General features: G+C 27.7%; 1 protein-coding gene across 1 annotated transcript; it reads left to right on the forward strand.

The window, feature by feature from the left end:
- Positions 1–17187: 17187 nt before the first annotated feature.
- Positions 17188–24425, forward strand: SKOR (STELAR K+ outward rectifier). The gene is made up of 13 exons (XM_016311162.3): positions 17188–17922; positions 20442–20666; positions 20742–20805; positions 20886–21225; positions 21301–21596; positions 21695–21775; positions 21868–21966; positions 22162–22383; positions 22530–22715; positions 22805–22880; positions 22969–23263; positions 23578–23699; positions 24135–24425. The coding sequence occupies exons 1-13, from the start codon at positions 17609–17611 to the stop codon at positions 24380–24382; spliced, it is 2568 nt and encodes an 855-aa protein (XP_016166648.1). The 5' UTR covers positions 17188–17608; the 3' UTR covers positions 24383–24425.
- Positions 24426–24561: the final 136 nt, after the last annotated feature.

The following is a 24561-nucleotide window of genomic DNA, read 5'->3' on the forward strand; positions in this document are numbered from 1 at the left end:
TAAGACCATCATAAAGAATATGTTCAAATCATATTTTTGTTTAAAACATAGATCAACGCTATATAAATTTCATTTTAGAATAGGCACTCATTCTATATATTAAAAAGATAGAAGTTTTGAAAGAAAAAAGGATGAAAGGGAAAAAGAATATGTAAACTTTATATTTTTATATGTGTAAAAATTAAATATAAAAAGCTAAATGAGGTCATTTTTCATAAAATTAGGATCAAAATTCTAGGTTTAAATATTATTATATTCTAACATTTTGCATTTCAGTACATCATACCAAAGCTGCGACGTTTTTCATTTAAATAAAAGAAAATTATATGGTACAGATCTAAATCTGTACAGATTTAAAGATTTGCTTACTTAAACCACACTTTTTAAAGCCACACTTTTCACTTAAAACCGTAGCTCTTCACAAAGAAAAGCGTCACCTAATGGAAAAAAGTAAATTAGAAGATTTAAGAGAAGAAATAATTAAGTTATCAAAATTAATAGATCAAAAATTAATGATTTTAACTAATGTTAACTGTAATGACACCGAATTCTTAAAATCAATACAAAATGATTTTTCTCAAAATCTTTATTTTACTATAAGCTTTATTGAAGGACTTCAAAAACCTGAAAAAACTTATTTTTCACACGGAATTTCTAAGAAATGTTATCATGGAAATGATTCCCCACATCTTTATCATACTTTTAACCCACAATTAAATTCTATAGTAGATATGCTTGAAGAAATACTAGTATCCATAAAATTTCAAAGAAATAAGGAAAAAGAAAATCCAAAAGAAGAAAAATTTCAAAATATAATCAACATAACAGATTTAAAAGTAAAACCACCACTAAAATTATGAATATTGAAGAAAAATTAGAAGAAGTTACAATGCTTTTTAAACAATTAAAAATGGCTCAAGAAAATAATATTATAGAACAGGGATTTCAGATAGAAGAAGAAATAGTAAATTCTGAAAATATAGAAAATGAAGAACACATCCTAGATTATTCAAGTGACGAAGAACCAGCAATTCCAATACAAGTAAAAAATGAAGCTGGAACATCTAGGGATAATCAATCTCAATTTAAATGGGAAACAGGTTTTGATAATTATGCTTTTAAAAAGGGGTTTATAAATAAAGATTCAAAATATACAAAAATACCATCAAAATACGTTCCTAAAATCCAGGAAATGGAAGGAGAAAGAATGCTCGATTTAGACTGTAAAACGAATGAAAAAGAAATTTTCGAAAACTGGTTGAATTCCTTCTTATTAGAAGCCTTTACTAATCCAAAACTTAATGAATTATCTGGAAGAGACATTTGGAATTACATAGGGTTTCATACTAAAGGAGCTATAAGAGATTATATGACATCAATAGAAAACCAAATAATAGAAGAATTAGCAACAAAAATAACAGCTTATGATAAGATATTATATATAATGATGATTCTATATAAAGAATTTTTTGGAAAAAATATTATAGATCATAAACAAGAAGTCTATAATAAAGAATATCAAGAAGCAAAAAACCATTTAGCTAACATTCACATATATGATCTATGTAATGTGGAGTCTTATATATGTGAATATAGAATACATTATTACAAATTAAAAGAAGAAGATAAAAATCATTATCTTAATATGTATATAACAAAACTTCCATATCCTGCTAACGAATTTATTATGGGAAGATTTATAAGAGAAATAAATAGAGGAACAATTGAAAATAATTTTGGTGGAGCAACCTCTGCAATAAGAGAGGAAATAAAAGAACGTTGTATGCAAGAAGCAACTCAAAAAAGATTTGCAAATATAATTAGAATTTGCTGTCAGGATAATGAAGAGATACCTCAAAAATATGGTCTTAATAAAAATTTTCAAAGAAAAAGAAAATATCAATTTAGAAAAAGAAAATACTATCCAAACTGGAGAAAAAAGAGGTATTTTAGAAAAAGAAATAACAATAAAAATAAGAGACAAAAAAGTGATTATTGCCCAAATAAAAAAGAAAATTGTAAGTGTTGGTATTGCCAAGAAGAAGGACACTGTGCAAATGAATGTCCGAAAAAGAAGGATAAAAAGGATCTTACTAAACAAATAGAAATCGCTAAGTCTTGTTTCATGGAACCTTTAGAAGAATCTGATGATAACTTAGACTATATTTTTGAATATGTCTCGGAAACAGACTCAGAGTAATAATGCTACATTTATTACTATAAAAATAACAGAAAAATTTATAAATGCTTTCATAGATTCTGGAGAAACACAATGCTTTGCTAGTTCAAATACAAAACTTGATTGGAAAAAATTAAAGAAACCATTAAGAGTTAGAATAGCTGACAAATCAATACATAAAATTGACCAAAAAGCAGAGATGGTTGAAATTTTTATTCAAAATTATAGGTTCATTGTTCCATCTATATACATGTTAGATTCTGGAATGGATTTTATCATAGGAAATAACTTTTTAAAGCTATATCATCCATTCATTCAAGAACTAACATATATAGTTTTAAAAGCTCCACACGATTCTTCAATAAATCAAAAATCAAAACGTATAAAAATACCGACTACTACTATAGATAAGATCTTAAAATTTAAAATATTTTCTATATTGGAGACATGTTATTTAAATTTATACTTTCAAATAAATATCCCAAAAAATAATCTTGAAATAAAGATAGAAGAACTTTTGAATGAAATTTGTGCTGAAAATCCTTTAGATATTAAAAATACAAATAACGAATTAGTAAGCATTAAATTAAAAGATCCGACAAAAGAGATAAATGTTCCAAATAAAATCCCTTATTCCGCAAGAGATAGAGAAGAGTTTTCATTAGAATGTAGAGATCTTTTGGAAAAAGGAATTATAAGATTAAGTAAAAGTCCTCATGCGGCTCCAGCCTTTTATGTCGAAAACAATAATGAAATTAAAAGGGGAAAACGAAGAATGGTTATTAACTATAAGAAGATGAATGAAGCAACTATTGGTGATGCTCATAAACTTCCAAGAAAAGATTCAATTTTAGAAAAAATCAAAGGAGCAACTTGGTTTTCATCTCTTGATGCAAAATCAGGATATTGGCAACTTCGTTTAGACGAAGAAACAAAGAAATTAACTGCTTTTACTTGTCCAACAAAAGAATCAACAAGTGTGTTGCTCTATGAATGGAATGTATTGCCATTCGGATTAAAACAAGCTCCAGGTATTTATCAAAGATTTATGGAAGAAAATCTAAAAGAGTTAAATGAATTTGTTTTAGTATACATTGATGATATACTAATTTTTACAAAACAGGATAGAGAAGATCATCTTCAAAAATTATTAATAGTTTTAGAAAGATGTAAAGAAAAAGGATTAGTTCTTAGCAAAAAGAAAGCAAGAATAGCAAAACAAGAAATAGAGTTTCTTGGATTAATTCTATCCACTCAAGGAAAACTAAAACTTCAGCCAAATGTCCTAGAAAAGGTAAATTTATTTCCTAATAAAATAGAAGATAGAAAACAATTACAAAGATTTTTAGGGTGTATAAATTATATTTCTGATCAAGGATTCTTAAGGAATATAACAGAATACACTAAAAGCTTATTTCCAAAAATAAGTACAAAAAAAGAATGGAAATGGGATGAAAAAGATAGTATGCAAATTCAAAAGATTAAAGAATTATGTGAAAAACTTCCGGAACTTTATATTCCAGAAGAAAATGACTACTTAATAGTAGAAACAGATGCTTCAGACATAACCTGGTCAGGATGTCTAAAAGCTAAGAAAGCTATAAAAAGTTTGGAGCAAGGAAAAGAATCACTAGATTCTAAAAATTCCCCAAAGGAATTACTTTGCAGGTATATTTCAGGGACTTTTACTCCAACAGAACAGAGATATACCACTCATGAAAAGGAAACTCTAGCAGCAATTAAATCTCTTAAGAAATGGAAAATTGATTTACTACCCAGAGAATTTACATTAAGGACAGATTCAAGCTACCTAACAGGTTTCATACGATATAATTTAAAAGTTGATTATAATCATGGACGATTGGTAAGATGGCAATTATTTTTGTTACAATATCCAATAAAAATTGAATATATTAAGGGTGACAAAAATGTTATTGCAGATACATTAACAAGAGAATGGAGTTCGTCTACAACGCATTAGATCAAGAAATTCAGAAATACGAACAAGAACTCGAAAAATGCAAGCATTGTCAGCAAATAAGGACACAGATCCAATCCCTCAAGAAGGTCGTCGAAGCAATGAAATCAACACAACAACCAAAACCATCAGAGCTCAGCCAGCTAAGCGTGGTGGACAAATCAGGTGAAGAAAAAATTCCAGAAAATAAAACAATTGCTGAAATTATCAAAAAATCTACCCAAGATAAAAAATATTATGTAATTTATAATGGCCCCATGAAAGGAGTATATGATGCCTGGGAAAAAGCAGCACCATTTACACATCAATCAAGGATAATTCATAAAGGAGGGTTTTTAACACTGGAAGAAGCAAAGGAATCTTTCAGGGAATATGAAGCTCTTCATCCAGAGCAAACCCTAAAAAGAGCAGATAAAGCTCCAATTCAAACCCAGAGAACAGGGATAATAAGAAACATTTCTACAAGGGCTGAAATCAAAGAAAAGAAAAAGGTCTGTAGATCAAATCTCAGAGAAACCCTTAATATAGTCCTGAACTGGACTGAGGAAAAAAGAGCAATTTTAGGATATTATCCTATTGCCAAAGAACAGCTAACAAAGCTGGTTATATTTCCAGATGCATCCCCATCGGACACCTATCAGTTTTTCCAGTATGGATTAATTGATACAATTTTAATTTTTAATGATCTAAAAATTATTAGTGAGTTTCCTGCAGGATTCGTTGATGCAGTGAAGAGATTTAAAAATATGATTGACAACGTAAATCCAAGGGATATATCCCTAAAATTTACGAACAGTCAACCTATTTTTAATGAAGAAGAAGAATGTTTGATTCCAGCACACCAAGTAATATTCATGTCCGTCTTCCCAGGAAATTTTCAACCAATTGATCAAGTTCAAGATTTAACAATCTACAGTCATGAAGGAAGGCTAGCCAGCACACTAGCAAGGGTCTTCGAAAGAACTCAAAAGATAACAAGGGAATCTCACACAAGAATTAATTATAAAAGCAGAAATACTTTGCTTGTGTCTAGTAAAAGGAATGAAATTGAAGAAAGAGAGATGAGACTCTTAGTGGAATTTGAATCAGCATTCTACAACTTGTCTGGACTCTTAGAAAAGCTCCCTGAAGGGATAAAGAAGAATCTCTGCTATCTGATAAAAGAGAGAGAAGACCACAAGTGTCAGCTATGCGTCTCAGAGTTATCTGAAGAAAGCAATAATAAAATGGAATCAACCCACATGATAAAGGAAGAAGACAACGCATCTGAAGGACACATAATGAAAGAGGAAGACAGCACATCTGAAGCATCTCTCAACATTATTGCATAGTGACGTAAGCGCTTAGGTCATAGAGCACCAACAATGTAGCTGGTGCAAGATAATAAACAATGACGTAAGCAATGACGTCATAAGAAGGGTAAGGATGGGAATTGTCCATCAGACCCAACCATTATAAATAGGTTGCTTAGGCAATTGTACAAGGCATCAGAAAATAGAAAGCAGGAGGCAAAGAGTACTCAAATGCTAGGAGAGCAAGGAGGAAGCTGCCGAGGCGATTCTATGATCTGAAGAAGAACTCCCATTAGGGAAAAATAGTTCTAAACTCCCCTCTGGAGTTAGTATTTACAATCTCCCCTCTGGAGATAAAAACACCTTATGTAAAATATATTAAATAAAGGAAGTTTTTCTCCAGAAAGGTATGTATTCATTCTAGTCTTTCAATTATGAATTATTTAGAAAGTTTAGAATTAACAGAAGAATCTGATTATTATAGATTAACTGCTTTATTAGATAATGAAAAACAGGCTGTTTTAAAAACAGAATTAAATCTCAAATCAAACGAAAATTTTAATAAACAAAATCTTTTAAAAGAAGTTTTTAATAGAAAAAATATAATATACTATGGAAAAATTCAACTTGAAGCCCCTATAAAGATAAAATCCGCCAATGGAGAACTTGAAATAGCTTTGATAAATGATGAAGAATTAAGTAAACAGATTGAGAAAATTAAGGATCAACAAAAAAGATCTAAAATTGGATGGATTCATATTAGTACTATACAAGTCTTAATCAAATCTACATATATGAAAGGAATTAATCCACCAATAAGCTTAGCAATCTGTGACAAAAGAATTACTGATGACCCAATAGATCAAATAATTGAAATTGTTCATGGAAACTTGGCAAATGTAAATGTTAAATTTAATGCCCATCTGGGATATGCTATACCTTTATCAACTGAAAATCTTGGAAGATCTATAAGTCTGGCTTATAAATTTCACAGAAAGAATCTAATGGAACAAGATGATGAACCATTTTCAATTACATATGCAATAAATTATGCTTTAACAAATAGCCATCATAGTATAATATTTAAAAACAGAGAAAGAATTTATGTCGATGAATTATTTCAGAAAATTGTAAAAACAGAAATACCAAAATATAAAGCTATTGAAAACCCAGTTCTATTAATAAAAGAACCGTCAGGAAAATTAGTTTCATCGAATTTTCAAATTAGAGAATCTAAAATTAATAGCCCTTTAAGTCTATCTAAGTTGAAGATTAAAGAAGAAAATTCTGAAATAAAAGAATTAACAAAAAAGGTCGAAAAATTAAATGAAACCTTAAACACTAAATTATGACAATAAATAAAGAAGAAACATATGTAACCTATCAAGACAAGAAACAAGAGCTTTTTGAAAGAGAAAATCGTTTGAATTATTTACAGTTTTCTGAAATAAATCAAAGAGCATTTGAAGCTCTAAAAATAATCTATGACAAGTTAGAAAGAGAAGTTGAAGAGCTAGAAAAATTAATAGAATCTCTAGAAAATAGTGATGAATCAATGATAGAGTTTGCAGAAATTTTAAAATAAATAATGCAGCATAAAAAGATTGAAAAACCAGAAAATAAAATAAAAAGAAAAAGGGCAGAAAAATTAAAAAGTAAAATAAAAGAGTATAAAAGGGAATTAAATAACCTTCAGATCGAAATTGATGACCTTATAATAAAAAGGATAGAAATAAGAATAAATATAAACAAGTTGGAATTAAACTTAAAAAATTTATAAATGCCTGGAAAACCATATTATGATTTAAAAGAATTAAAGCTGTTGAAAGAAAAAATGGAAAATGAAGTTGAAAAATTAAGAAGGTATTTAGAAACAACAGAAAGTGTAGAAATAAAAGAAGTTTTTGAGGATTTAAGAAATTATATTAAAGAAAAAGACAAACAGATAAAAGATTTTATATACAATAATCCATGCAAAAAAGAATATTATAAACTAAAACAAGATTGAAAACTATAAAAATGAAATTACAATATACAAGGACTAGTAAAAGATTGCAAAATTGGTATCAGAGCCAAGTTAATGATTAAGGGTAACACTTTCTCCTTAAGCAACACTTTTAGTGATACACTTTTAAACCAAATAAAAACAAAAATCTGTAAATCTGTACCAAAGTGCATCTGTACACTAGATGGACCCTTAAACAAAACATTCAATCGTTTTCAATTATTTGGTTAAAATTTTATTATAAAAAATATTTTTATTTTTTTTTGTATTTATATATTTTATTTTTTTAATTATGTAAGCTTGATTAGTTTAGGTCTTACTAATATAAGTAAATATGTAATATATGATAGGCATGTTTTTAGAATTATATTATTTATTTTATTTTTTAAAAAAATAAAAAAATAGAAAGGTTAATATTTTAATGTATTATATATAATATTTTAAATAAATTATATTTTTAAAATATTTTGATGAAAAATTATATTATATAATAATATCTTTAATAAAATTAGTTAGTTAATAAATTTTGAATATAATAATCTAATTATTTGTCAAGTAATATAAAATAAAATTTTAATTATTTTATATTTTTATGTTACAGTTTAAAATTTTATTTTAATTTAATTTTTTAATATTATAAAAAAATTTTGCATAATAATTAATCTTATGGAATAAAGAATATTTATATTTTTGTATTTATATGTTTTATATTTAATTATTTAAGAATAAAATATTCTGTTACCCTTTAAAGTATTATATAATAAAGTAATGCCGCATTTATTTATGTATTAGGATATTCTGTATTTATTAGAGTCCATCAATGCTCTTCTTTCATATTAGCCTTTGATTTTCATCTAATCAAATCTAATGGTCTATATAAATATGGCGCATCTAATAAGCACATAATTATTGTGCTCATTTTAGACATACTCAATAATGAATTACTAAATAGTACACAAACAAATTTTGTTTGAACAAAACATTATATATTCACACATATGAAGTCAAAAACTAAAGTTAGAGATTATTTAATATTCAGATTTTGACTTTATTAGATATCAAGATAATTTTGATCAATTGTATGTATATTTATATGTTTATTGAAAGAATTCTTTAAAACGGTGTCAAAAAGACACTTATTATTCCTTCTACTAAAGTATTTGAATATAAAACATCTTTTAAATGCATCCATTTTGGTGATTATGAGTATTTGTCACAAAGTATGAAAAATAAATTATTTAAAAGATTATTTGAGTTATTTTATGACAATATATTAGTAGTCTAATATTTTTAATTTTTATTAAACAAGAGAGTTCAAAGTGTTTACGTGTCTTATGAATAATTTAGCATAAATTTCACAAATGCATGCATATTTGGTTAATAAAAACAAACACTCAAAATTTTTCGTGTGGATACTATTTATATATCATTTTTATGATATATTGTTTTAGTGGGAGTGTGCACTTAGATGCTCATATGATTTAGACAAATTTATAAATATAGATATTTCTGCAGAAATAAAGTATTTAGTTTTGTTTTCACTCTGACTCATGATCTCATAAAGTTTATTAAAGTTGGAATAGTTGAAAATAAGCATGTATGGGATTATTTTCGCATGTAATTTCTGAAATTCTCATCCAAATTTGATCTATGTCGTTGAGTATGTTAATATGGTGATCATCGTGGTTTCGTCGCGACAGTAATATGATAAAAGCTGCGGTAATTTCATAACTAATATATAAGACGGACCAGATTGTTAGAATAATAAGAGAAACAACATTTAGATGCGCACATAAAATTTATAAGATGTGATTATTTCAAGAAAGAATATATGTATAACCCAAGTGAAAAATTGTTGGAAAATTATTTAATTTTTTAATTTGTTTGTGGGTAATATATTAATTATAATAACAAATTATGCTATTTCAAATTAAATTACTTATATAACGGTGATATAATTTATTGATATAAATGCTAAATTGAATAAGTTATAATTATTTTTTATTTTGAATTAAAGAAGAATAAAACCAGATACTATTTTTATTTGGACTTTAGATACTATTTTTATTTGAGATTTAGAATTTAATGAGTGACACACTCAAATATAAATAGTAACTTCCGTAACTCTTTTTTCATCAAGAAATTGTGATTTAGCCCTAATAAAAATAGAGAAGACTCTGATTATTGAAGAAGATCAAAGAACCAAATTTTTTTAATCATCCTTATAAATAACTTTTTCGCACTATAATATATATTTTTGATATTTTAATATAAATTATCTGAATTAATAAAATTATTTATTCTAACCATTATGTATTCTAATTTCTAAATACCAACGCATTATTATTAATGCCATCTGCATTTTAATTTCTTCCTTGCATGTTTATCATCAACAACACCAATTGGTGCTACTAATTAATAAAATGGACAAGTCTGAAAATTCCAGTAGCATATATAGGAGAAGAGAATACGTGAAATTGTGACCACGAATTCCATTATTTGTTAGTGTTATGCACCCTTAATTAATTTCCTTCATTTGGCGGATTTATTATGCATTTATGCTCTATGTTCCCCCATCATTTATTTATTATTAATAATCTGATTAATGACATGAGGAGTAACGAACTATAATCTGTTCAAATAAATAATAAAAAAGGACCCAAAAGCAAATCTTCGCCCTTTCATAATTTAATATAGGACAAATGGGATATCCTCCGGCCACTATATATACTAACAATAACTTTATTCATTTTATCATCAGATCAGAAATCAGACTTTTCTAGAACTTTATTGCATACCTCTTTCTAAATTTAAAAAAAAAAAAAAAAAACTTCAAATAATATGTTCGCATGTCCACATATGATATCATAGCCACATTAAATTGCTTTAAAAACGTTGTTATAATAAGAAGGGTAGTAAAGTACTATATTTTCCTCTTCAATATTTAGATTAAATTTTGATTTGATTTTTAATATTTTAAATATTTTATTTTTATTTTAAAATTTTTAAATAAATTTAATATTATTCTACTATTAAATTTGATATAAATAATTAATAAAACGAATCATGTGGATATTATTATATTATTAGTTAAATCATATATTTTTTCATACATTAGATAAATATAACCAAAATTTTGTTATAATATTTTTTTTTCAATTTATTTCTGGTATAAAACTCTAAATTTTAGCAATCAATTATCAATATTTTAGAATAAAAAAAAACTTTTACATTGGTAATCATTAATAGATCGATTTTACTTATAAAAAGAAATCAAACGTTATTAAATTTTTAATATGTAAATTATTTGTATTAAATTTAATAGTGAGATAATATTAAAATTTTTTAAAAATTAAAATATAATATTTAAAATTTTATAAAATAAAAATAAAATATTTAAAATTAAATTAAAACTTGAACCAAACACTAAAAATTAAAATAATATTTTATCCTAACAAAAATAGCGAAATGCATTACATGGGCAATAAGCAGACACAACAAAGTTAATATTGTTGATAAATATACCATATAATTAATAATTGTAAAAATCCAATTAAATGCATGGATAAGTGGAGAGAGCACCAAAAGAGCGTATCTTTATAAACAATTCAAAGCCGTGGATCAGTCAGCTTATGTGTGTGGATAGTGGATGCCATACCATAAACTCAATCCCACAGTTTTTTAACCTATATAAATTAAATGCATGTCATGTTGATTCACCTACCCACCAAATTTTATCAACTATATACATTAGGTTATAGAAATGAAAGTTGACACATGATAAAAATTTACGACCAGTTTAATTAAGCTTTTTTAAAAAAATAATTTAAATAATAAATATTTATATTAAAAATAATTTATAAATAAATTATTTTATATTTAATTTTTAATTTTAAAAATATTTATTTCAAAAAAAAATATAATAAAAAAATTTATTATAAAAAAAGTTATTTTTTTAATTTTTTTATAAATACTTAAATAATTTTTTAAAAAATTACAATTTAATTTTAAAAATTACACTAAATATTAATAGTACTACTTTTTATAAATTAAAAGTTCAAAAAAATAATTTTTGAAACTTTCCAAACAATCCTTAAAATATATTAATGCAGTGCCTAATTAATATAGTAAATAGTAATATATAAGCAATTTTTAAGCGCTCATCAATATATTATATTAACTCTCTAAAATAAAATAAACTATCAAAACCACACCATACCTAGAGGTATGACATAAAAACATTCATTATTTTTGTTAATTGAAAAGTTTGACGTGGCAACACAAGAATGCTTATATGACAACTTTGTATAGTGTCATGTTAGCCTTTTAATTTTTATCAACAAAACAAAACAATTTGACGATAATCACTTTTGCCTATTTATAAATTTTTTTGGCCTCTTTTATTATTTTTATCTTTTAGAATTATTTATTAGAACTAAAATTAGATAGACCTAATTTAATTTTAAAAGCTAGCTTACAAAAAAATAAATATCTTACACTTATAATAAATCATCTACAAATCTTATTTTTGAGAATGGCGAGACTTATATGTCTTTATATAAATCTTTTTTAAGTCTATTCTCTTTTTGTAATTTACTCTAATTATATCTTGACCTAATTATTAGTAGTTTGATTGGTGTTGAGTCCACTTACACTTTTGTTAATAAAACAAGTAATGACGTTAGGTTATTTTGTTGTATTGCTTTGGCGCATGGTGGAAGTGTATATATATATGGTGGTTCTAAATAAAGTCTAAACCATGTAATGTATGTAAACCTTTTTTCCAACTATGTTTGAGAAAAAGGAGCGTATCTTGTGAATTAATAAATCACCCGACATAAACCGAATTTGTTAAAGTGAACGCAACCCTGTTTCAAATGACAAATGTATCAATAATTAATAATAATATCAATATGTGTTCTTATGAATGGAAGAAAAAGGAAAACACAATTCAAGTTTTTTTAAGCATGCATGTCATGGCTAAACAAAAGAAATTATAGTCCTTTTATGTGTGTTGATGAGTCAGGTTTGTGAGCTCCATTATATCAACCCTGGCTTCGTAGCAAAAAGCTAGATTGTCATTATATCATCTTTATCAAAAATTTAAATCGATAGAAAGAAACACGTAATAATTAATTATATGTTAAACATGCCATTTTAAACATGATTTTTTTTTGGATTAGCTTAAATATTTGCATCTTTTTTTTTTAATTTATTTCATACTATTTTTTTTAAGATCTAACAAACATCAAATTCTAGACCTTTTAATCATAGAAACTATAATATCGTGTCATGATGTTACTTCTACAAAAAATTTAAACTAATAAAAATATATATAAATAATTATATCTTTTAATAAAATTGTACACTTAGCATTTTTAAGTAACTTTGTTAGTCAATTTAATGTTCAAAAATAATACTAGTAACTAACTAGGGAAAAGTAGATTAATTCAGTTGTCTCACATACATGAAGTGATCTGGATTTAGATCCGATCCGTGATATATATTTTGGTAGCTTATATGTATTTTAATTTGTTTGCATTTAATTCTTATAATATATACAGAACTCATCAAAAGAAAAAAAGAGCTCGTTATTAGCTGAAATTATTTTTGCATATATATATATATATATATATATATATATATATATATATATATATATATATATATATATATATATGTGTGTTCTGGACAATAGTAATAAAACGGAAGGATGATTAAATGAAAATCCGAAGTTACGATATAACACTAAGCACACCACAACGACAATATTATTAAAATACTGAAAAAAAAGAATACCCAAAAAAAAAAGGGCACTCAACAGGTAAAGACACACGTTCTATATCATCTAACACTATTGATTTTAGCATCAAGTATTTTACAAATTGTTCATCCAACTTGGTTTTACGCACGCCAAAATTAAGATTTTCGATCTTCATCCCATAAACTCACTTCAGGTATGAACAATATATATAAACTCAAAAAGAGTTTCTTTTTTTGGTCAGTTTTTATCAAACGAATACGCTAAGGAGTTTCAAAGGAAATGAAGAGGACAATACTTCCTACAAATTAACTTGCTATAAAGAATTAAAAAAAAAACAAAGCATTAAACATCTTAAAATTTTAAATTTTAAATTTTAAATCTGAATCTGAATCATCATATAAAATATAATGAATAGTTAAAATTTGTCTAATTAACAAATAGGGTAAACACTCTTTAATCAATAAAAAATGTTGAACCCTTTTCTATGTCTCTTAATTCTATTATTATTATTATTAACAATTCCTCATATAATATATATACTTTTGTTAAAGCGTAGAATAATATATATATATATATAACCAAAAATAGTGGTATTTGCTAGCAATAACATAATGGAGGCAGTCAATCAATGAATTTCTCTTATTTTTTGTAAAGACGAAGAAACAAATTCGATGGTTATCAAATGATTGAATAATCGGGAGCAATTTACTTACGATACTTAGTTGACATTCATAAGTTGGTTATTTGTCAGCACAAATTTAGTTTACGATGTTTTTGGAAGCCCTCGGCCGAGAATTGATACATCCCTTATCAGTATATGGACAGGTTTAGGTTCGGCCTCAATGAAAAAAGAAAAACGGAGCACCTAACAAAAAAAACTATATCAGTTATATAACAGTTCCAAAAAAATGCACCTCGAAATAAAAAAAAAATCCGAATATATATATATATATATATCAAAAAGGAAAAAAATACTACTGCATGCAACTAATTAACCTACTAAATCTCATGTTTATGCATTACTATCAAGGATAAGGATAAGGATAAGATAAATTCAATTAGTGGGATAGTGTAACCAAAATTCTGGTAAAGTAGTTATTGGAAGGTATGGTTGTTAGGTTAATGTTGGCTATTCTCTTCTGGCTATAAATAGGCATAGCAAGAATATATAGCATATAGAGTACCCGTATGAGTCCTTGTAACATTCGTTTTTTACTTTTCTTTCAATCTATATTCTACTTCTCTATTCTTCACTACTCATTTACAAACATTCATGGTTCAAGCTATTCTTGTTACATACACTTGGCCAACAAACGCACAATCTTCACTATTAAAAATTGTTTGTTTTTCAATTTTAAACACTTTACAAGTAATAACTATTCATTATTAAAATTAAACATGTTTAACTATATATTATTAGGAATTAACGTGTTTATTGATTCATCCTTTTTTAATTTAATGTATGTAATAATAATGAATAAAATATTATATTAATTTGGATAGTAGATATATTTCGTTTTCTAAAATAGATATTCTTGTTCTGTTTTTTTTTCCTCAAAATATCAATATCCATATGTTAATAAATATTATATAATATTTTATTTTTATAATTCAAACTCAAAATTATTAATGAAGCAGCACAAATAATTATTATCTTGAGTAATATCATATTTATTGTTATCGAACAAATTGAATTAAAAAAAAAGGGTGGATTAGTAGTAGTAGACAACGTCCTTATATTACAATTGTCGTTTAAACTTTGATCCAGCATATGTATGTATGATGATAAAGTTTCAAGTTGTTGAGGTATGACACATAATATTTTGTCCTTATACGGAATATAGGAAATTTATATAACATGATTGGACAAACTCCAAAATCTTATTTTCTTTTTATATTTTTCCCTTGACGGTACTATAATGAATTTAAGTGTTTAACTGGTTACAGAACAAATAATATAGCATAAAGAATGCACTTTTTGTTTATTCTGGCGTAGGTTACGTTGAACATTCATTTATAAATTTTTGGCATATGTTTGAATTATGTTAAACATATGTCACGCATGATAAGATATATCTTCCGAAATGAAAACATGGAAGAAGCAAAGCCGAGTCAACAATAATGAAGAGCAGTATAAGTTATTATCGTGACAACTAATGGTTAATTGGACAACTATAATAACAATAATTACGACAGCCAACTTTGTTTTGTCCAAAAATTTCAATTTCTCTTTGACATTAATTGATTATTTTCATCCCACAAAAAAAGATAAAATAAAATAAAGAATTGGGTTATTTGTCATGTAACATCTGGATCAGTGGATGTGGAGCCGTGGATCATGGACAACCTTATAAATTTATATATGCACACATGTTTCCTACTTTTTATTTCTCTCTTTTTAGGATTATATATGAAAATTAATGTTTATCATTAATTGCCACTATCTTCGAGTGCTCGTCACCACATATGTTTATGTATGTTTCTGCCTAAATCCAAATCAAATTGATGTAACGAAATTTAATTAATAAATATTAAGTAAGATAATTTATGACTGTTTTTGGTTGATTTTTTTCGTAACTAAACATTTTGGATAAAACAATTGTCCAATAACACGATATATTTTATATAGGGAAAATCTAGGGGCCAGCAACTTCGTTAAATTCTGACCAACATGTAATCAGGCCAGCAAAAAAAGTGAGCCATTTGATGAAATCTCACACTCATCTCACACCATTAAAATCATCATTGATGACTATTTGATAACTACAAATCACAAAGTTGCTGGCTTCTAGCATTCCTCTTTTAAATATTGACGGTCTTGAAGGTAAATGATTTCTATGCAAATAACCCAAAATGTCTAGCTATACTTTTTGGTAAGTTTTCTGAAGATAAGTTTTGCTAATTTATATTATTGGATGATATTTTATGTGCAATAAATCCCATTGAACCAATAATTAATTCATATTATATATTAACTGATTTTGACTAAAAATATTTTTCTTACTAAATTTTTATATTTTATATATATATATATAAAATAATAATTATATAAAATGGATATGAGTCTTTAACTTAAGCCTATTTCTTTGTTTTTCAACTTTGGGGTTGAGAACTTGAGATGGAATATAATATTATTGAGGCTATATATTAATAATAGTATTATAAGAGTTAATATATGTAATTATATAAATTTAGTTACTATTTTATATTATTAATTAAATACTTTGTAGGTATTTTAAATTATATAATTTGTTAGAGTAAATTTATTAAGATCTAATTATTTGGTGCTCTACGTGTGAATAAACATATATATAGATGGTGGTAATAACAAATGGTGTATAATTATAATTTTATTCATTAACTATTTTTTTTCTTTTAAAACTCTTCTTTCATACTATAATTATTTTACTTTTTTATTATTCAATTCTTCAGGTTTGACAAGGATTTTGTTATTTAATATAATAACAATTAATTTTTAATAATTATAAATATAAAAGAATTATATATATATATATATTATCATAATAAAATAATTATTTTTTACATATACTTTGTAAATTATCATTAAAAAACGAGGTTGGTGGTCTCAACAAAATTATAAATGTATCAAAATTACTTAACTTTAACTTTTATGTATAACAGAAAAAATTAATTATTTACTTTTATATATAATAATTTATTGATTAGTCATTGATCAAATTTTAGATATTTGATATGATGTCTAAATTTTTTATTTTTAATTATTAAAAAATATTAAATAATTCATATTATATTTCAAATAAAAGTAAATTTAATAAAAATTTGACATTAATAAAAAAATGGGCCCAACTTTTAATGGAGCCCTTGGAAAAGAAAAATCTTAATATATTATATGTATAATAATAAATTTGAAATGAGTACACGTCATGTTGAAAGGATTGAGCTTAATTGTACATGTATAAAAGGGGAGTATTCATACTAGAATGGTCCATATCACAGGCACTCAATTTATCTATGATTCTATGTAGCTTCGCGCCTTCACCCTCTTTTACTTCTCCATAATATCCACTATACTCTCTCTTTCTCTCTCTTCTCATTCGTTTTCCGTTTTTCCCTTATCCGATCTCTTCTCCTTTTCAAAACCGTCACTTCTTTCAAACCATAATAAACCCAAGAAAGTCAAGAACCCTTACTCAACGACGTCGTTTCCACCTTCCTCCCCTAACCTAACTCCGTGATCTCCATCTCCATCTCGTGACCCTCTTTCCATTTCCCTTTTCATGCATCAAACGAATTAATCCAATTTCCGACCTCTCATCTTCCGTGGCAGTTCCATCTACATTCCACATTACAAAAATCGTAACCGATCGTTAATAACAACAACAATTTGTTATTATTATTCACCGAGAAAATGAACGATGTTGGAAAGAACAATAAGAAAGTGAAGGTGACCGTGGAAGAAGACGACGAGAAACGGAGGGGGAACAAGATGACGACGACGGATTCTTCTTCGTCGACGTCATCAACGGAGTCGTCTTCTTCCGACGAGAGGGAATACGAAGTACAGGACCTCCGTGACCGGCTGAAATCGTCGCGAGGAAGCAGGTTTGACCTCATAGAGAACGAGTTCGGACTCAACTCGGCTCGGAGGAAGTTCAGTCGTCAAGCTCTACTCGATGGAATCCGAGGCATCTCCAAGGGCGCTGTCATCCACCCAGAAAACAGGTTCACTTCTCTCCTTTTCTTTCTTTTCTTTTTTATTTTTTTAATTAATTTTTAAATAACAACTAATAATGGCATCACCTATCACTTACACCTCTAATATTTTATATAAAATATAGAATATCATTACAGAGATACTAACTAATAAAGAGTTCAGAAAGAAACTATATATTACAGTGGCATGTTCTTGGTAGATCTCTCTGTTATCACTTAATGCTATACATAACATTAAAAATGTAATCTGATGAGTAAGAACGTAAAGTAACGTATTCTATCATTCACAGTTAATAATAATATGGGTTTAGCTAAGTTTACAGACTAAGAAATTTTTATTGAAAATATAAAAATTTTAAATTATTTATTTATTTATTTTGTATTTATTAAATAAAAATATTTAAAATTTTTTTCTAATAATAAACTTATTATGTGTCTTAAATAATAATAATAATAATAATAATAATAATAATAATAATAATAATAATAATAATAATAATGTTGAGTTAAATTAAAAAAATTAAAGAATGGTTAGAATTTTCTGAAATTTCAAGTGTGTGTTTCAATTAAAGTTTATAAATAAGAGTTTGTATTAAATTGATTTTATAAATTTAATTTTGGTTAAAAATAAATTGATATTAAAATGATTTATGTTTAATAATTTTATATTAAAGTAAATTATAGAAACATGAATATTGTTTGGAGTCAAGTTTAGATAAAAATTATTTTAAAAAAGGACATAAATTTATATTACTCAAAACTATATTTTTTTTCAATACTCTTTTGGTTTTAATTTAAAAAAAAAACTTCAATTTATATGTTAAAATTTAGTAATTTTTAGTTATAATTTTTTAATATATATTTTTTAAATTATATAAAGACAAATAAAAATAATAATAATGAAAAGTTTCATAAAAAACTAAACCAATAACACCCTAGGTCATTTGTGCCCATTGGTTGGTTTGGTGGTGCATGAAATAAGGGCCGGAAGTTTGGAATGAAGCGAAGGGAAGTGAAGAAAGGAGTTTCACGTCACTCTCTCCCCCTTCTCTTTCTAACTTTGTACACGTGGCATGTAATTGTGGGTTCTAGTTGTCTTGTCTGGCCCAACCATTTCCATGTGATGTTGTCAATTATCAACCTCTCATGACTCCTCACTATCCTTGTTGCTAATCTATCTCTCAAATTCTAATCGTAATCATAACATGTTTAAATAATTATGTTGATACAAAAATCGGAATAATTTGACCTGGAAGATTTTGTCTCGGCGTTCAAGATCGTAAGGGCTGAAACATTTTTGATTTTACACTTGGACAACCTGTGCTATTTTTTTTATCAAGTAACTGTGTAACACTAGCTCTATCAAAAAATAAAATAAAATAAAAGAAAAAAGAAAACAGTAAGAGTGGCTGGGATCTGGATTGTGGTGACGGAGCAAGATTTCATCATCATCATCATCAAAGTATAATGCGTGTATCGTTATACATTAAACTATAATATAATTTTAAGAAAATGATGAATTGATGATATCATATAAGGCCAACTTGGTGATGATATTGATTGATAGATTTTTTTTCGTTCATACAAACACAGTCACACACATTAACCTAGCAACTACACTAGGACTCGAATCTGGTGTGGTTTTGCTAGAGACAAACAGCGCTGCCACTGCATCACATGTCTAAGCCACGATATTGATCGATAGAGATATGTTTGCGAAAAAATTCAATGGTTTTTGCCCAAGTTGCAAGGCCCAATCCCTTCAGTGGTGTTAGTCATGCAAATTGTAAAGTTCCATCACTACTAGCTCGCAGAATCACAGATATTATTACTGCATACAGCACATATATAAATTAAATAAATCCCATGACCAAAAAAGTATATACATATATATTATATTATACAAATTAATTGAAACAAGCACATAATATTATATGGGTTTTAATATGGGTTTTACATTAGCACATGCTCACCCCAAGAAATTAAATATAGAATATATTTGATTAAACATGTATAATATGTTATTTATCATACCATCTTAAAAGAGGGGAAATATATAAACTAATTGTTTTTTTTTAAGGATCTGAAAATTGGCGCAAACTCAGTTACTAGGTTTTAGTTTACTTGTGAGGATTGATTGGTTGGGATTTTGCTCAAAAGCATGAAATATGAAATATAGAAGTAATGCTGTTTTCGTGATAAATTATTACATAATAAATTAGTAATCCATATTCATTAATCATTATTCATTCAGCTAACAGCCTAGTATACTATATGCTAATAAGCTAGAAATCGAAATACAAATAACCGGTGAAGAAATTATGTGATTTGGGTGGCATAATAATAGTTCCCTAAATTATAATTTGAAAACCTCAATCATTAGCTCATTACTACGAGGAAGAATGTGACCAAAATTATTAATGCAGCAAAGTTAATAAGGGTTAAGCTAACATATTAAAGTTATCCTTAGAACACACGTTAGTTAATTCATGATTAGATGGTTAATAATTTCATTAACTATAGTGCAGGTGGTATCGATTATGGACAAAATTCATATTGGTATGGGCAGTGTACTCATCCTTTTTCACTCCAATGGAGTTTGGATTCTTTCGTGGCTTGCCTGAGAATCTGTTTATATTGGATATCATAGGGCAGCTAGCTTTTCTTGTGGACATAGTTTTGCAGTTCTTTCTTGCTTATAGAGATAGTCAGACCTATCGCATGGTCTACAAGCGTACCCCTATTGCTTTGCGGTAAATTTCTATTTTTGCTATGCTTAATTGTCTTATTATTATTATTGTGTATTTTAATTGTTTCTGTTGTTGCAGGTACCTAAAAACTGACTTCATCTTTGATTTTCTTGGATGTATGCCTTGGGATATCATATTCAAGGTTCTATTTCTTCCTTTTAAATATCAGTTTACTAAAATGCAACTCAATTATATTGAAGAAATGCTTTATTTTGTGAACAGGTTTGTGGAAACAGAGAAGAAGTTAGGTACCTCTTGTGGATCAGATTATATCGGGTGCGGAAAGTCACCGAATTTTTCCATAATTTGGAGAAGGATATACGTGTTAATTACATCATTACTCGGATTGTGAAACTTTTAGTAGTTGAACTCTACTGCACCCACACTGCAGCCTGCATTTTCTACTATTTGGCTACTACACTTCCTGAATCCCAAGAAGAGTACACATGGATTGGAAGTTTACAGCTTGGTGGTTATAGTTATCAACATTTCAGAGAAATTGATCTTTGGAAGCGCTACACAACATCCTTGTATTTTGCTATCGTTACTATGGCTACTGTTGGTAAGTTAGTTATTGTAGAGTTACGGTTGAGTTGTTTTCATATGACATTATTTGTGACTTTCTTTTCTTCCGCAGGCTATGGAGATATACATGCAGTAAACTTGAGGGAGATGATATTCATAATGATATATGTCTCATTTGACATGGTTCTTGGTGCTTATTTGATCGGTAACATGACAGCTTTGATAGTCAAGGGATCAAAAACTGAGAAATTTAGGGACAAGATGACAGATCTTATGAAATATATGAATAGAAATAGACTTGGACGGGATATCCGTGAGCAAATAAAAGGCCATCTGCGCTTACAGTTTGAGAGTAGCTATACCGAGGCTGCTGTCCTTCAGGAAATTCCCATTTCTATTCGCTCTAAGGTAATAACATAAAGAGGGTGCCTTTGAACTGATTCTGTCTTCAGAGAATATTTGTTAGTTTCCATCATTTTGGATTTTAATCTGATCATCTTTTGCAGATATCTCAAACATTATACTTGCCATGCATTCAAATGGTTCCTCTTTTTAAGGGCTGTTCTTCAGAATTCATCAATCAGATAGTAAGTAATCTATTTCTCATTGTCTTGATAGTTAAATAATTATGTTTCTAAATTTGCTAGCATGTGTAATTTTTGTTGCTTTAATCTTTCAGGTTACCAGGCTCCACGAGGAATTTTTTCTTCCAGGAGAGGTTATCATGGAACAAGGAAATGTCGTGGATCAACTATATTTTGTCTGTCATGGTGTGCTGGTATGCTTTTATATCTTCACAAGCACGTGTGTAATAATTCTACTTTTTTTCTTAGGTTCTATTGATGCTTTCAGTCACAATCCTGACTTTATGACTTGACTTTTATAGTTCGTTGCACCATATGACCATAATCAAATATCTGCATGAACACCATATCTTTATTGAGTGCTAACTGCTAAAGCTGTGAATATGCAGGAGTTAGTAGGCACTGCTGAGGATGGGACTGAAGAAACTGTTTCACTTCTGGAACCTAACAGTTCATTTGGAGAGATATCCATTCTTTGCAACATTCCTCAACCATATACTGTTCGTGTCTGCGAACTCTGTAGGCTCCTGCGGCTTGATAAACAATCGTTTACAAATATCCTTGATATATACTTTTATGATGGAAGGAAGATATTAAACAACCTTCTTGAGGTAATTATGTTATCCCTCTTATTTCTCACATATCATGCTCCCTTTGATCCTTACTCTAGCCTGAATTGAAATGCATCATGCTATTATGTTGTGGAAGATGTAGTTTATCATCATAAAGAGAGCTAAATATTTTCATTGTTTTATAGGGAAAAGAGACTTCTCGTGGTAAGCAATTAGAGTCAGACATCACATTTCATATTGGAAAGCAAGAAGCTGAACTTGCTTTGAAGGTCAACAGTGCAGCTTTCAATGGGGATCTGTATCAGCTAAAAGGTTTAGTTAGAGCTGGAGCTGATCCCAACAAGACAGATTACGATGGAAGATCACCTTTGGTGAGGACCTTGCAACATTTTAAATGTCTTGTAATTTATTAGTACAATGTTTTGGCAATGCTTGTCTGACACGTTTTTTCTTCCAACAGCATCTTGCTGCATCCAGAGGCTACGAAGACATCACACTTTTCCTTATTCAAGAAGGCGTAGACGTCAATGTTAGCGGTAACTTTAACCTACTAAATCTTCACTGCTATGTAACATACTTAAACTTTTAGCTGCCACTAACGTAGCTAATGTGTTAACTTTATAGATAATTTCGGGAACACACCCTTACTTGAAGCAGTTAAGAGTGGACATGATCGTGTTGCATCTTTACTTGTTAGAGAAGGAGCCGCCATGAAGATAGAAGATGGCGGTAGTTTTCTATGCACAGCAGTTGCAAGGGGAGATTCAGATTATCTTAAAAGGCTACTGTCTAATGGCATGGATCCCAACTTGAAAGATTATGATTACCGAAGCCCTTTGCACGTTGCTGCAGCTGAAGGTTTATACTTCATGGCAAAGTTGCTATTAGAAGCTGGAGCCAGTGTTTTTACCAAGGACAGGTACAAATTAATTGCATTACCATTTTTGCTTTTGGTTGTGATTAACATGAGTAATTTATGACAGAGGAAAGTATGTTTTTTTTTTTATCAAATATACTTTTAACGGCTAAATTTTTAAAAAACTTTGGACCAAATCAACAACAGTTTTACAAGAATAACCTTTAACATAAGCAAATCAGATATAATTGTGATATATTATAGCTGGACTAGTCCTAAATTTTTTAAACAAATTTTAAGGATAAAAAATATACATGATTCTTTACGACAATATGCAGTGTGCTAATGCTACTTGTTCCTTTTCATTTTATTAACAGATGGGGAAAAACCCCACTTGATGAAGCTCGAATGAGTGGAAATAAGAACCTAATCAAACTACTAGAAGATGCAAAATCTGCTCAGTTGTCAGACTTGCTATGTCCCACACAAGAACTTACAGGTAATCTCATCCTGTATTGCCTTTATATATTTCAATTGAGAAAGTTACTATCTTTTTAATCAAATAGTATGTTGTTTTCAGATGTTATAATACATATAAATTAAATATATATTAAAATGGAAAACAAATTTTACTTCTGTCTACAAAAAAAAAATATAAAAATATTTGAATTAATCCTCTTGAATAAAATATAATCACTATTGGTACTTGATAGAAGAATTACTTAAGGTTTGCTCATTGCCAACCTTTATTAAAACTTTTTTCTTTTTTTATTTTTTGTTTGTTTAAACATCTAGTAAATTGAAAAAAAAAAAAGCCTTCCTTTCAACTTGATGTGTACTTTTACTTTTGGTTATCTCAAGTTTGAAGTTTGTCTATACCATAGATAATCTATATCTGCAAAATAAGAGCTAAAATTTCACTTGTCATTTTCAGATAAAATGCATCCACAAAAATGTACTGTGTTCCCTTTCCACCCATGGGATCCAAAAGATCATACAAAACATGGCATTGTATTATGGATTCCACATACCATTGAAGAGCTAATCAAAATGGCAGCGGATCAATTTGAGTTTCCTAGTGATTCTTGTGTTTTTATTTTATCAGAAGATGCTGGTAAAATTACTGATGTAGACATGATTAAAGATGGTCAGAAGCTCTATTTAGTTCATCAAACACATTAGACTTTGATCCAATTCATACCACGACCACAATTCTTATATTAAAGTAACAGCGTGCCCTTTTTTGTAACGTGTTGTAGTTGTTCTCTACCAATAAGCACGTTCTATGATCTTATATTGGTTTATAACAACTAGCAGCACGCTTTCTATTATTTTCAAAATGTTTGCTCAAGTAACTAAAA

The sequence above is a fragment of the Arachis ipaensis genome, chromosome B7 (genome assembly GCF_059453495.1).
Source record: "Arachis ipaensis isolate K30076 ecotype BB chromosome B7, ASM5945349v1, whole genome shotgun sequence".
NCBI classification, from domain to species: Eukaryota; Viridiplantae; Streptophyta; class Magnoliopsida; order Fabales; family Fabaceae; genus Arachis; species Arachis ipaensis.